The 16330-nt window shown below is 34.0% G+C and overlaps 1 protein-coding gene across 4 annotated transcripts in view; it reads left to right on the forward strand.

Moving 5' to 3' along the window:
• Nucleotides 1-15945, forward strand: part of NUP58 (nucleoporin 58) — a 46482-nt gene extending 30537 nt beyond the window's left edge. For 2 of the 4 annotated variants that reach the window (XM_069467425.1, XM_069467426.1), the window contains 3 exons: nt 4012-4110; nt 5774-5869; nt 7108-7483. In XM_069467425.1, coding sequence (XP_069323526.1) covers nt 4012-4110; nt 5774-5869; nt 7108-7277 — 365 coding nt within the window. In that variant the 3' untranslated portion in view covers nt 7278-7483. Of the gene's footprint in view, nt 1-4011; nt 4111-5773; nt 5870-7107; nt 7484-15714 lie in introns of those variants that run through there. The other 2 variants (XM_069467427.1, XM_069467428.1) reach the window with 2 other exon arrangements.
• Nucleotides 15946-16330: the final 385 nt, after the last annotated feature.

Consider the following 16330-nt stretch of genomic DNA (forward strand, 5'->3'; position numbering starts at 1 on the left):
AGTGTTCTTTAAAAATAGTGGATTTCCATTCTAATAAAACTTGACAAAAGTCACTTATATAAAATGTTACATTGTAAGTGAATATATTTCATGGCAAATACCTAAACTTGAAGCAAAACCTCCTGTCAAGGTTTTTTGTTTTGTTTTTAAACTTTCCTATGTAGGCAGTCTTATCTTGAGATGTTCGTAGGTTTTCACTCATACATTTTGGGCTCCCAGATATATGAAGGTACATGTTCATTCTATTATGAGTGCCTGCCGTGTGCGAGGCTTGGGGAATACAAAGTTAGACAATGTAGATTTGTGGTCTTTGCCCTCTGTGGTGGTGGAGAATATTAGCTTAATTTGGAGCAATCATCTTGAGGAGCCTTTTGCTCATAGGCTTTAATTTTGTGACTTTTGCCAGCCTTTGGAGAAATTGATTACTTTCAGTGTTCCCTACAATTTTGAAGTCCACATAAGGGCTTTCTAATCAGATGGCAGGAATTGTAATTTATCAACCTAAATAGTCTTGAAGTGTTTTCACTATGAGTTGTATGAATTCTTAGAACTGAGAAGCTAAGCTATAGTGATAACAATTTTGCATTGTCTTCTCTTTTCCCTTTTGTTTCTCTAAAGGTCTCTCAGGCTCTGTGGTCCATTTGTTTCTATCTTCCCAGTCAGAATGTTAGTTATTTAAGTTATGTCACCGTTATTGCAAGATTTATGAACTCTGTTAAGATACATATGTAATGGTTTTATGAGTTATAGCCTATTTAGAAAGTCCCAGTTTATTGTGTTTTGTACCCAGTGAGTTATTCCTTATCTCTGTGACTTTCATGAAATCTTTTTTATGTGCCAATAACAAAGTCTAGACCATTTAGACAAAGCTAGATAGAGCCTGTGTGCTGTTTTTATATATCCCTGTTGATCTCTACAAGATTTACCCGAGGGATTTTGACTTTTATTTGCTTATGGATCCTTGACTTCGTTAACTTTAATATGAGTACAGAGCAGATAGCTTTTTAGACTGCTGCCTTCTGAGGGTGGTTTCTGTGGTATCTTTTTTGGAGGTGAAGGAATGGACTTAAATGACTTCTTGATCCTTCTTCAGTTCTTTTATTTAATGGAAAAAATATGTAATAGGGCTTAGGCATATGTGATTTATGGTTATTTTTTCTGAAGGCTAAAGAGAATTGATGAAGAACCAGCAGGCTGTTTAGGTATGAAATGAGCATCAGTACGTAGATAAGTTAGTTACATGTTGGCAGATCTAGACACTTGTCTACAAGTGATTCCCAATCCTAAAAAATGTAAGACAGTTACATTAGGTTTTTCAGTATAATTTTAATTTAGGATAGTTTTTTTAAGCAATGTACCTGGGACTGAGTTTTGCTATTGTGTTTTGAAACTTTTAAAAGTTATTGATGTTTACATAATAACACTTATGTGATTTAGCTGCTGTTTTAAGGAGAGCCAAGACATTTTGTTAGAAATTCCTACTTTCTAGCTTTTAGTGTAGGTTTGGAGATTTAAGATGTAGTGTTAAATAGGAAACTTTTAAGTATTTCATCTTAGTTTCTTGTGGTTTTGTGATTTTGTTGTATTTAGTAACCAAAGGAACATTCCCCATTAAATCAATGAGAGCAAAATTTTTCAAACTGGGGAAAAGATATTGTTTTTAAAGAAAAACTATTATTTTATTATAAAATATGACTTAGGAATAACCATACTAATTACATTAGGCATTTTGAGTGATCATGGAAAATTATAAAAAATTTTAGCACTTTAGTCCTTTTCCTGTGAATGCAGTTTTACTCATAAGAAAGTAGAATTTATTCTGGAAAATATGATTTACAGTGCTAAACCTGATTTTGTTGTGTGTGAATATATTATATGGTAACTTTTGTAAAATGTTACTCTACATGAAGATGTCACTTTGGGCAATCATTGGTATATATCACTACTAACTTGGTTTTATTTATGGAACTAAGAACCTCTCATTGAATGACTATTCAGATTTCAAAGCAGACTTCTTGAATTGTTTACGTAACTTTTGCCTGAAGGATTTAGATTCTGCTTTCTAATAGTGAAACTAATATATTATGGTGGCCAGAGTGTAATATATGCTAATACTTTGGCATGGGAGATATTTATCATGAGTTTTTACTATTAAAAAATGTTATACATTTGCCTACTAGTTTTATAAATGATGTTGCCTTCAGAATTTGTGTGAAGGTACAAAATTCAAAATATCTTGTATCTGTTGTGCAATGGAAAGTCTTGTCATCGTTAGATATGAGTTCTTGATTACCTATATCCTGAATACTGATGATTAGAGAAACCATGTTCTATTGCTCTTAAAAACAGACCCACACACAACAAAAAGAATGCTATTTGAGTAACTCTTATGACTTGTAAGGCTGAGGGCTGTGGTGTGCATTATTCTTTAGGGTCTTCCACCAGCAGTGCCTCCTATTAACATGTGAAACTTTTAAGTCTCTCAATGTTAAAGAAACTGGACATGTGTTTTCTACATATTATTTTTATTAGAAATCAGAAAGTAATATGCTTGATTTCTTTTTCCTATAGTAACATTTTACAAAAGAGCTTCTAGGCAGGTATTTTATTCTCAAATTGATCCCAAACTGGATGTAAAAATTTAAATCCTTTTTTAATTTATTTTTTTAATAGTATTATAAGAATTTTGGCTGCTATTCGTTGTTGTTCTTTATTTTCTGGGTAGAAGCTATTTGAAAAGTCCAGTTTCTGTCCCAGTGTAGCAAAATGTAGTTCCTCAGTTGTTTTTCTTTAAATGCTTTATAATTTCACACTACCTTTTGAATACATAAACCTCATTCTTCATTGGACAACTTGAAGGCTTTGATTTCTTGAAAAGTTTAAATTTTAATATGCATATTACTTTGGCAATTCCCTCAGCTTTGAGATGCACTGGTCACTGTGCTTGAAAAAGACAATACTGAAGATTGTACTATGAAGTTTATTGAATAATTTTCATAAATTATTTATCAAATGAGAGATTTTTAGATTTTTGTATTCTGCTTAGTTAAAAAAAAATAGTAGTTAAAAAAGAGAGGCTAGTAAGTTTGATGCTATTCTTGCCAAACAAACTCAGCCAAAATCTTTAAAGTAACAAATGGGAAAAGGATGACTGCATCTGAGTACATTTTCCAACATGTTGGAAAGAAACTTCTGAATTGAAAGCTTGAATGTATTGAATCTGTCAAGGTACACAGCGGTGCCTTTGTAAATGTTCATTATCTATCTTATTTAATCAGGTGATAAGTGGTGTGATGTAGCAGAACTTAAGAATAGAACTCAATTATCACTTTTTGTGAACAAGTTGGAATTGTCATGTTACTGTGTAATTGATTTGCTTTAAAATGAACAATAAATTAAATAAAATAAAACATTGTCTTGTTTTTTATCTATTTGTTTATATCATTTATATTTCATAAATATAAATCATGCCTAGTTTTTTGGGTACTTATACTCTTATGAAGTAACATGATAGTTTTGCCATGTTAGTGTCCGTCTCTTTTGGTCAATTGAGACTTGACTCTAACACTAAGGAGCTTGCTTTAAAAAAAAAAAAAAAAAGCAAAAACCTTTACTGATTAGACCAACTAGTTTTATCAGAAAACAAGTGGGGAGATCTAAAATAATTCTAGAATTAAATCTAAAAGAACTATAATTTGTGATACATTAAATGTTTCAAATTATTTAGTAGATTAAACTAACATTCAACTTTTGTTGTGGTAAACCTCTTTTAATTGTCTAGTTCTGAACAGGTTAATTAAAAAATTTTTTTTAAAAGTTTGGATAGGTATAACAATTGGGATAGATAAGTTAGCCTGAAGAAACATCCTGAAAAACTAAGTTTTAACAAATGGAATTAGTTAAAAGTAATTACTGTTCATTTTTAAAATAATTTCATAAAGAAACTTTAATCTTGAAAGAGTAAGGCAAATTTGTTTTTTCCCCCCCTCCCATTTTTTTTTTTTATACCAGGGCCACAGCCATCTCTGGGAGTTAGTTTTGGAACGCCATTCGGCTCAGGTATTGGCACTGGCTTGCAGTCAAGTGGCTTAGGTTCTTCAAACCTTGGAGGTACACTTTAACTTTTCTCATATTTCATTGAATATATTTGGATTGATACTAGCCTGTAAAAAACGTCTCTAAGAGGATCTACTGCTGTTTTGGAAGTTAAGGTTCCATCTGGCAAAAATGATTCTCCAAATATAATCATTGCTTTCTAGTATTAGATTTAGAACTTAATCATTCCATCTTTTGTGAATAGGAAATATAAAAAAGTATTAAAATTAAGTGGTAGGGATGTACATATTTTCAAAGCAATATGCTGAAATAGGAACTTGAGAATTAGTTTTAATAAACTTATTTTTAATTAAAATTTTAAAAATTTGGTAGTCTTCCTATTAGTTTGGAGTTCAAACTATTGTGCTTGTGGATGACATACATCCTAGTCATTTTTTCCTGAAAATGAGTACTTTAAATGGGGAAATTATTATAAATTGAACAGCTCAACTTCTGTCCATTTCTAAGCACTTTTGGCATATTTGCGTATATACTTACTTGTGTACGTAAGCAATTAAGCTTATTTTAATAGCTTTGCAAATTAACTCTAGTAAGGTAAGTTCTCTGCAAAAACACTGTGCTAAATAACAAATGCATTCACAATTCTTTGATATGGATAATTGAAAATTGGTTGTATTTAGACAAGCATATTATAATGTAATGAATTAGTTTCCCTTGTTTCCACTAAAATGTAAGGTGGGAGGCCTATAAGCTATTATGGTTATTTATTTAATATATAATTTTTTTTAAATATATACAGAGTCTGCTCTGTATTAGCAATTACTAGAATCGTGGCAGGCAGCATAATTCCTGCTATAATTTAGAATCCAATTTGCGATCATATTTTTTAAGAGTTATAGGCAGTGATACTGTCAAACTCAGTATTTTAGATAAGCTATTACAAAATAACCTAAAAAGAATTTGAACTTTATTTATGGAGCACTTGGCTCTTAGGAGAGTAGAAACTAGTCTTAAAGTACTTAGAATCTCTTCATGACTTCTGTGTGATAAAAAGTATTTCCTTTTTTAAATTGTGAAAACAGTATTCTTAAGAGAAAAACATGATGCCTCCACCCTCAACTTCTCACTGTTGCGTTGGCCAGTAGTATGGAAGGAATCCATTGTTAAGGAGTAGATTTAAAGTGGTTGACTGTTATGTAGTGATGCAGAGTTTTTCAATGGTACAGATTCTTAATTAATCAAAGATGCCTTGGTAAAGAGCAGCGGAAAATTACCGTGTGGTACTTAGTGTTTACATTGTTGTATGTGTCATGCTTATTTATGAATTTGTTTTTTTGTGGGTTTTTTGCAAAGTGAAACACTCCTAAAGTAGAACTGTTTATAACTGTTTGACTAAGATCATACTTGAATGGTCAATAAAATTCCTAGCACATTTGGGAGAGAAAATACTAATATCTTGTTTTTTATGGCCCTGTTCTTTAAACATTTTTTATTGATGGGTCATAAACTTAATCTAAATAGATATAAATGTTTTATTTCAGAATTAATCTGGTTTTCTAAAAATCTTAAGCAAAAGAGTAAACAGATTTTCTTAATAAGGCTATATTTTTCAGCACTGTATTTATTAGAACTTTGATAATTTTCAATTTTACTTGTCAGTATCCTTTAACCTGTGTTTTATGTACCATTGTATATTTCTCTATTACCCTTCCAATAGGATTTGGAACTAGCTCTGGTTTTGGATGCAGCACCACAGGGGCCTCCACATTTGGATTTGGAACAACAAATAAACCCTCAGGAAGTCTTAGTGCAGGTTTGTGTGTTTCTGCCTGAATTTCAGGCAAATTTAAAGGTGCGAATTATTTAATTTAAAAGTGTAAGTGTTGTTATTTCCAATAACCCAAAAAGTTCCCTGAATCAGTTTCTATCCCCCGAATGAAGCATGTGTGCCTAACTAATCATTTAGCTTTATCTCGCTTATAAACTAAAGGGCAGGTTTGTCAAATATTTCTAATAAGACTTCTTAGTTTGATTTAAAAAATCATTATATCCTATCTTAACTAAGTAGGGATTCATTTGATCCCTCGTGACTGACTTCATGGTTAAACAATTTTCTTTTATTATTGCAAAAATGAACCTATCATTGTGAAAGTTTAACCCAGGTTATCATTACTCATCCAGGAGAATGATTTGTATTCCAGAGATGTTCATTTATAAGACCCTCTGGTTTTAAGAGTCTTTCAAATGATGATTAATTTGGTTCCTAGTTCATCTTTGAAATAGGTATAATCTTTTGACTCTTATAGAAAATCCCAAACTCCATCACTTTTGCATTTACTCTATAGTTATAATTAGTGGCTTGCTTTAATGTGTAATACTTAGGGATAAATAGCATGTCTAATAAATGACAATACTGTTAAAGATGTGTTTAAATTTGGGGAATTTGAAGGAAGTTCCGCTTAATATTAAGTAGTGTTTAAAATCAGCAGTTCCAGCAGAGTAAGATAATAGAATTGAGTGGTATCAGGATTATAATCTAAAATATTGTATCAGTTAATTAGGCAGCAGTAGTACTTGACCTTAATTTTGCAAGGGCGCTTATAAAATCAGAGCAGTAAGTGCTGCTCGTTAGTGTGTTCATTGTCCTGAACATTGTAGGTTAAGGCTTTCTTGGAGGACTTGGGATTGCAAGAGTTGGTCCAGATGTTGTGAAAGTCTCTCTCCTACATGTTGATAAAATGTTTTTTGTGGGGCTGAAGGAGGAAGGCACCTTGACATACATAATTAACAGGAAAATTTCTGGCAACTTGAAGTTTTCTATAGATTTCACTTATCTGTGCTAAGGTTTCTCTTTTAGCCTGCATCACTAAACCTTCTGTCTTTCAAGGTGCCACTTAGTTGTTAGCTAAATTATTTTCCTGTAAAATTTCATGTTAGAAATTTAGGGCCTTAAGCTGTTCTTGCAGATAGAAATTTACTATTCTTCCTCGTTTTTATATTTGTTTTTGTGATTTAACTTCTGATATGAATATTTTCTTCCCTAAACATAAGGCTTTGGCAGCTCAAGTACATCTGGGTTTAACTTCAGCAATCCTGGCATCACGGCATCAGCTGGTTTGACATTTGGGGTGTCCAATCCTGCCTCTGCAGGTTTTGGAACGGGAGGACAACTCCTTCAGTTGAAGAAACCTCCAGCTGGAAACAAAAGAGGAAAAAGATAAAAATATGGGTTGATGTGTTGAGAGGATCCATAGCAACACGTTCATTCTATGAGTCTATTTTTCTAATGATGCAGTAATTAATTACATTGCATCCCAGTAGATTTATAAAGTTTTGATATTTTTCCCTACTGTGGACTTTGAACTTTGTTCATGTTTGCCATACTGAACATCTTTTTTCTCATGAATTAAAAACCTAGTTGTGTTTTTGTTGTTAATTTGGTTCTCAGTGTAAGAAATGTTCGGATTACTTCACTGATAATGGTAAGAAACCATTAGCCTAAAACCTACTATCTGGCCTCTGTTAATAAAAATGTTTTTGTTGATAAGGTTTACATTATGTGAATATATGCACATTTGTTTCTTATACAGATGGTATGAACTGTAGGGCCTATACTAGAATCAATTTGTTCCTTCATAAAGGCCTTTTGAATTACACTGCAGGGCATCTTGTGAATATGTGTGTAAATATATACAGAATAATACACACAGTTGTGTGTACATATAAAAAATATATTTACGGACCTACAACTTTTGCCTCAGACTGTTCCCCTTTTCTAAGGGTATTCAATTTTTCACCTTTTAAGCTTCATATCCTCAGTGCTTGTAGAATGATGAGCTAGAGGTACCAAGTCATTGCAGTTGTTTGCTTAAAGACTCATTGAAATGGTTACTGGCTTAAATATCTGACCAACTTGACTTCATTGCCCCCAGTCTTTTACATTTTTGTTTCTTCCTTAACCTTTCACAGATACTCGAAATGAGGAATGCTGTAAGACTTATCAAACAGATTTTAACGACTTTTATTATCCTATGTATCCTCATACTACTTCTATGAAATGTTTTTTCTTATCTGAGATGGACCTTCAGGAGCATATTTGAACTCCAGACTGGCGTTCTGGGGGCAAAGAGCTATTAAGCCAAATTGATTCTATGCAGGTAAAGGATGCACTATTACTTTAATGAGAACTTTTCTAGCTATTCCAATACAGAGTTCTTTCTTATAGGGCTATTGATTTTGACACCAAATGGAGTGGCTTCTCAGCCTCTTAATGTCTTAAGTAAGTGCTTAATTTGGAATAGAGAAACAATATATTTTAAGAAAGAAAAATATTCTTTGTAGCAACTATAAACTCTCCCATGTTATAACAGTGAACAGAGCTCCAGGTAAAAATGCACAGGCATGTCAGGTTGCATCTGTATAATATTTGTCTATATTAGTGTTAGTGACACTGAGTGGGTAAAAAAGAAAACCCTTGGAAAGAGAACTGCCTTAGCTGTGACTTTAGAGAGAAACCAGTAGGTAGAACTATTTATCTTTCAAGTACAGTTTTCAGATGGGATGTGAACATGGAATTTCATTGAAAATAGTTTAATTTTTATATAAAAGGTTTTGTACATAATGTGCATTAGTGAATATTTTCAGAATCATTTTCACCAAGGCACCTGTTTTTCTAAAATAGGTATTGCACACACACACACACACACACACACACACATTTTTAGTGTAATGTTAGTTGGGTTTGATCATAAAAGTGTTGCCAAATCTGTTTTATTTATCTGCATATAGCAATGATTGGCTTTTTTGAATTGAAATTTTTGCGCCTTGATGCATTAAAATAAGGAAAATTATTTGTCTCTGAGCACTAAACTTGTCTTTATTTTTGCGTATTTCTCTATTACTGCAATCCCCAGATCCAGATCATGGGGGAGGTTAGGAAAAGGGTATGGTTGTGTGTTTTGAATTACTGTCAGAATTACATACGTAATTGCAACAAACTTTTTTTGAAAAGGACATTGTATTGTGCTGCAAAAATCTGAATATTTATATTTCTTGTTTTTTTCTTTATATATTTTACATTTTAATATGTTGAACCACTGGAAATTTGTAACAGATTACTTTGTGATAGGAGTTTAAATGTGTTGTCGTGGTGTCCATTGTCTTCACTTTGTCCAGAACCTATTATTACAAAACAATAAAACTTACTGTGTCTATTGCTTTGAATCTTCATAGGTGTCAGTAGTTCTTCATATGTAGTTTTCTTACTGCTCCCCTTTTATTCTCTTTAGTTGGTTTTTAGTGTTTTCCCTTCATTGGTTTATACATCTTGCTGTATTTTAAAACAGAAGTCTGAACGCAAATAGTAAATTCTTTGTCACTTGCTTTTTCTTTTTTAAAGAGACAGAGTCTCACTCCGTCACCCAGGTTAGAGTACAGTGGCACAGTCATAGCTCACTGCAGCCTCAAATACCTGGGCTCAAGCGATCCTCCCAAGTTGCTAGAACTATAAGCACACACAACCACGCCCAGCTAGTTTTTTCCTTTTTTTTTTTAAAGATGGGGGTCTCACTATGTTGCCCAGGCTGGTCTGGAACTCCTCCAGTGATCCTCCCACTTCAACCTCCTGAGTAAGCTGGTATTAAAGTCAAGAACCACCGCACCCAGCTCATGTCACTTGTTTTTATCTTCTCAAAATTACAAAAACGTTAAACATTTTTAGTTATATAGAAAAATAGTAAAATGCAAAAGTCCCTTTCAATTCTTAGGTCCTAATCCCACTCCCTTCCCTAGCGTCCAGTCTAATGATTTGGTGTGTATCTTTGCAGACCCTTTTGAAAAATGCCTTTTTCAACATACGTGTATAAATGTTTTCTCCTTTTACATTCTCTCTCATGCTCTCACATCTTATTATTCTCTCCTAGATCCTTCTTTTTCCTTTTTTAACAAATTAGGTTTAAAAAACTACGTTTTGTGACTTGATGTTTTCCCATTTGATGGTATATCATCAACCTCTTTCTGTGTCAGTTCATATAAATTTATTTTTTACATACTATCCCATTTATTTACATACTGTCCCACAGAATGGGTGTACTGTGATCTGTTCCAGCTATTCCCTGTTGATGGACAGTTAGGTTCCTTTCACTATTTCAGTTTGACAGAAAAAGTTGCAAAATCCTTGTATATAACTTTTTGTGCTTATGTTTAACGTTTCTTTGGGGTTGAGTTTGTAAGAGGAATTGCTGAGAAGTCACATAAGTTGTGTGTTTTAATGTAAGATTGCCTTCCCAAAATGCTATGCAAATAGACATTCCTAGCGTTGTGTCTGAATACCCTTTTCCTGGCATTCTCTGTAATCATTATTATCAATCCTAGTAAGTCCTTGTGAGGTCAAACTTAACTATTCATATATTAGCTACTTGCCTACTAATGTAATTGCGTGATACATCCTTTTTCCATCTTTATACCAGGATATTTAGGGTTTTTTCCTTTATTTGTAGGAGGTCTGTAAATAATGGATATTAATATTTTTCCTGTGAGGTATGTCTATAATCAGCTGGGTTCAGAACCCAGCTTTGACCCTGTGTCATCTTGGGCAAGTTACTTAGCTTTTTTAGACCTTGGCTTCATCATCTGAAAAATGGGCTTAATATACCTGGGTGGTTGTATTAATAATCTAATTTAAAGCATTTGGATAACATAACCCTTGACACTTTATAGTGTTAATAAGTGTTTTTGCACCAGTACTGCACTGCATTAATCATTGTAGCAAGATGCTTTATTTTGGTACCTGATATGGAAGCTGCCCTATCTTATTCTTTTTTTGTTTTTGTGTGGGGCGGTTATTTTAGTCTTTAAGATGAACTTTAGTACGAATTTTATCAAGTTTTGTTTCTTTTAAAAACCTATTGGGATTTTGATTGGGTTTACACAAATAAAATATATTAATATTATGATCTGGGGAGAATTGACATCTTAATATGTATGGCATGATATATGTATTTGTTAGGTCTTTTATTCCTTCAGCAAGATATTTATTATATTCTTATTTGATTTTTTTCCCTAACAGCATCTTGATTTTATTTCTGAGTGTAGATTCTTAATCCTGTAGTATGTATAATAAGGTCATTTGCATTATTATAAATGCAAATTTATCCTTTTAGATGATAATATAGTAAGCCCAAGTTAATGGCCTGCTAATTTCAAATAGTGTTTTTTGCCAGAAGGGAATTTGAATAATGCCTTTAGAAATACTGTAAGGGGCTTACTTGTTTTGTGAACTATTTGGGTTTGAATGATCTATCAGAAGATACTTTGTTGCACTGCTCTTTTTGAAGCACACACCAAGACAGGTTTATTAGGGGACATGGCCTTGGGGCTCACTAACATAGGCCAGTGTCCTGGAAAGTCTGAACTGGAGGACCTAATTTAAGTCTCATTCATAAAGTCCTCTTTGCCTATTACTGCATATCCCCTTTTATTGAGTGCATAGTCTGTTCCAGGCACCACACTTAGCACTTTATGTACTTGACCTTGTTTAATCTCAATATTACCCTATAAAGCAGAAATCTCCAATTTACAAATGAAGGAACTGAGGCTTAGGTTAAGCAACTTACTTGAGGTCACATGGCTGTTAAGTCACGCACCTGAGGTTTGGACCCAGATCTGTTTAATTCCAAAGCATAATGTTATACTGCCTGTCTGTGTTATAGGAATAGCACACTGAATGCCTAAACTCTACAAAGACACTGAAGATAATGTGATTACACAATTTATATGAGGGAAACCAAAAGTATATAATAGACTATAGATCAGAGCAAGGTAAGTACCAAGGGCTATGGGATTTAAAAAGAGGAAGAGTAATATCTAGGATGTAAAGAGTGTTATGAAGAAGCAAGGGTCGCACTTGTGCAGCCCATCTTTGACCTTTCCTCCTGTTTCCCTACGAAGAGATTTATGGAGAAATGCCAGTCATCCTAGTAAGGGGAGTGGGGGGGTCTGCCGACCTTGGAAAAGGCAAGGGGACTAGTTTTGATTATTTGAATCTTAGGGACTGTTAAAGAGAAGTTTAGCAAGAAAGCCTTTCCAGGAAGTTTTGAGTTTCTCCAGTAACTCAAAAGAGCACTCTGTGCTCAGACCAAGTGACACTAGATCTTTTTCTTGTTGGTACTGAGAGGTAAACTTCAACTGGTCTTTTGAAAAGCCCAAGAGAGCCATGGAAATGGGCAAGAACAAGAGACAGCAGCTGATAGAGGAAAAGGTAGGGATTACTGGAGAAATCAGTCATGGCCCAGAATGTTTTTTGCCTTTTTCCATTCATTTGATCTAATGCATTTTTTTTGTTCTACCTAATCTGTTTGTCAACAAAAACAAAAAAACCTACCAGGCTCACAAAGTTTGCAGTGCTGAAGAGTGTGCTGTAGATGTAACTTGGGGAGAACTCCTTTCTTGTCATTCCCCACCCCTCTTTTAATCCCCTGGTAGCAAATGAGTTTAATTCAGTAAACATTCCTTAATCGTCTGCTGTGTGCAAGCCACTGCTGGGAACTTGGGAGGATATAAATATAGGTAGGATATTGTCTGTGCTCTATAATGTTAGCTAACACTTAGTGCTAAGTAAGGACCAAGACCTACTCTAATGAGCTTTCCTTATATTCACTCATTTAATCTTCAATCCTATGTGCTGGGTACTATTATTCGTTTTTTAAAGATGAGAAAACAGGTGTAGAGAAGTTGAATATATTTTAATAGTCACTCAACTAGTGAGTGGATGGGCCAGAATTCAGAATCAAAGGTTTTAACTCTTATTATGTGCAATTTATAAAGCAAAGTGGGCTTTCTTATTAAGTGATATGCTAAAGAAGGAAGATTTTTAGTATATGAGGAGAAATTCATTCATTTTGGGGGAATCAAAAAAATAGGTGGCTTTGATCAATGAATATGATTTGAATTTTATGAAGTATTTATAATTTTAAAGAACCACATATTAAAATAATCCTAAATTTGAAAAAGAAATTCAAAATAAAAAGCACGTTATACTTCAGTCTCCAGGGGAAGTTCCTGTTGTTTCTTTTCATCTTGGTAATATACAGGCTGAGTATCTCTTACTTGTAATATGTTTCAGATTTTGGATTTTTTTAAATTTTGGAATATTTGCATATATAATGACAGATCCTGGGAGTGGGACCCAGGTCCAAACATGAAATTCATTTATGTTTTATATACCTTACACACATAGCCTGAAGGTAATCTTATATAATATTTTTAATAATCTTGTGCATGAAACTAAGGTTTGAGTAAGACCTGTAACATGAGGTTACATGTGGAATTTTCCACTTGTGGTTTTATATCAGCACTCAAGTTTTGGATTTTGTAACATTTCGAATTAGGGATTCTCAACATATAGTTGCATTCCAGCTCACGGGAACAAGGACAGAGTGAGGAGAAGAATACCTCTCCTTTTAAGAGTATGATCCAGAAGTTACATTCTTATACTCACATCAGATTGGCCAGAACCTGCTCATGTAGCTGCAAGTAGGGCTGGGAAATGTCTTTTGAAAGCTGTCCTGTGCTCAGACTCAGCTAAAACTCCTACTGGTAAACAAAAAGGGGAGCATTTACTGGAGGGACAACTAGAAAACTGCCACCGGGCCTTGGCTCATCTGAGCAGGGGCTGTACCTCTAAGCCTTTGACTATTGACAGCCACCAGTGTCAGTGCCCCGCCTTCTTCACACTTTTGCTTCATTTTTGGCTTCCAAGAATTCATCTTACTTTCTTGCTAACTCAGCTATGCATTTAAAAGGTGTTTTTAAAAATTTTACTCATAATTTTCAGGTGTTTTGTAGCGGGACTCTATTTTAGGAGTCTGCTCCAAATACAGCTTTAAACAGAAGGCCTTATTGATGACTTGGATAGTGGGATTTGTTTTTTGTGTTTGTATAGGTGCGTTAATAACAAAGATGTTTTCAAATCATTGTTTACATCTTCCCTATTAGCTGAACAGGGAATTAATCTAAAGAACGATACTACTTTAAATAGCAAAAAACAATAATGTGCTGAGCATTTATTCCTTCTGGTCTCAAGAAGAATTTATTTTGCTCCTATATACTATGTTTTACTTGCAGTTGGTTTGGAATTAGGGATTCTCCACTTTATAAATCGTGTGCTCTCTGATAATAACAAACCAGCCAGGAGCGTCTGGCAGGTCATTTCGCTGTGGCTGAGAGGCAGTGCTGTTTGCACTGTCCGGAGTGGTGGCCACTGTCCACGTGTGGCTACTGAGAACTTGAAATATGGCAGGTATCACTGAGAAACTGAACTTTTAACTTCAATCAATTTAAATTTTAAAACTGACATTCAAATACTGGGCAACATTTAAGTGTGTTTGGAACAACTTAGGTATATGAGTCTATGTTTTCAATTGTAGATTTTATGAAATCTAAATGCAAACAAGTAGTTTCAAGGAGAATTTAGCATCCAAATTGAAAATTTTTCAGGTATAAAATTCACACTGGATTTCAAGTTAGTATTAAAAAGGAATATGAAACATTTTGCTAATACTTTTATAATTGATGTGTTGAAATGAGTTAAATAAAATATTTTTAAAATTAATTTCACGTGTTTCTTTTATTTGTTTGAATGTAGTTAGTATAAAATTCAAAGTATACGTGTGTGTCACATTGTATTTCTTTTGGACAGTGCTGTGTTAGATGTAGTTAACCATGGTCCTGGGACCAAAGATAGCTTATACACCTGAAAGAGAAATAAATTACAGATACTTAATTTGCTTAAATTTTTTTGTCTCTTGTGTCGGTTGTTAACACAGCCTCCTACCTGGTGTTTCTGCTTTCCCTGTCTTTACCCCTGTTCATCGTCAGAGTTCCTACAGTTACCTCTCAAAGTACAAACAGGATCACGTCAGGCCTGTACTCATTGGTGCTCTTTATTCCAAACTCCTTAGCATAATGTGCAAGGCCCCTCACAGTCCGGCCTCTACTTCCTTTACCACCCCTTCTTCTGACACTTTTATACACCAAGGCCATTCCAGAACACTATGCATTTTCATACCACAGGCTGTTCTTTTGTCTGAAATAAATGTTAGCCCTTCACTGCCATCCTTCCTCGTCCTTCTCTAACTAGCTCAGCAAAGTTAGGATGCACCTCTTCACTCTGATTGGACTTTGGGCCTTATGATACAGGCTGACCTGTTTATATTTTTAATTATTGGTGGTATATTTGTGTCTCATATCAGACTATAATCCCTGGACAGGAGCCCTTGTTTTAGTTTTGGTTTGTTTTTATATCCTCAATGCTGACCATCTAATTGGATTCCATAAATGTTTATGAATTGAAGAGCTAATGCTGTGGGAAAAGAGTTAATTCAATGAGCCTCTGCTGCCTTTCTCCATACAGGCCTTGGGACCGTGCTGCTGGGATTAGAATCTCAGCTTCAGCACTTGGTAGCTGTATGGCCATAGGCAAGTTATTCAACATCTTGTGCCTCATTAGTAAAATGGAGATAATCCATCTGATAGGTTGATTGTGAAGATTAAAATTAGTTAGCATGTATAAGGTATTTAAATATGTGCTTGGTGTTAGGTAAGCATGCAATAAATACTAACTATTGTCCTAATACAGTCTAAACTATTTTTCTCTTTCAGGCAATAAATCACAGGTTTTAACTGGATTTCGAAAACCCAGTGTTACAGAAACCAGTGAAGTAGGAAGAAAAATCCAGTTCTGAGCAGTCATTGAATCAACAAATGCCACTTTGCAAGGAAGTTTTGATTCTCGTTTTGTAAATCATATTAACAAGAGCACTGTAAGGCTTAGTGTTGAGTAAGTCAAGATGTTTAGAATTAAGAAAACCTGCCCTTGATGTTTAAGGACAACCCAATGGAGCATATCTCAGATCCTGGGAGTGTTTAAAGGAATTGGGAAGTCGGCTGCCAATATAACGTATATAAGGGAGTGTGGAAAATTCACAGATGGAGTAGGAAAAATTGATACAAAATAAAATTGACCAAGTATAGTGAATTAAATATTTGTTAATTCTAGTTATATAACTCACTATTTTTTTTAAAAACAGCTTTATAAGATATAATTCACAGTTTACGCATTTGAAGTATAAAATTTAATGATTTATACATAGTGTAGTTACAAAGTTGTATAATATTATCACAGTCCGGTTTTAGAACACTTTTGTCACCCCAAAAAAGCCCCATGCACATTAGCAGTCACTTCCTGTTCCGTAGCACCACCACCCACCGTCCTAGG

This window comes from Eulemur rufifrons, chromosome 4, assembly GCF_041146395.1.
Source record: "Eulemur rufifrons isolate Redbay chromosome 4, OSU_ERuf_1, whole genome shotgun sequence".
NCBI lineage: Eukaryota > Metazoa > Chordata > Mammalia > Primates > Lemuridae > Eulemur > Eulemur rufifrons.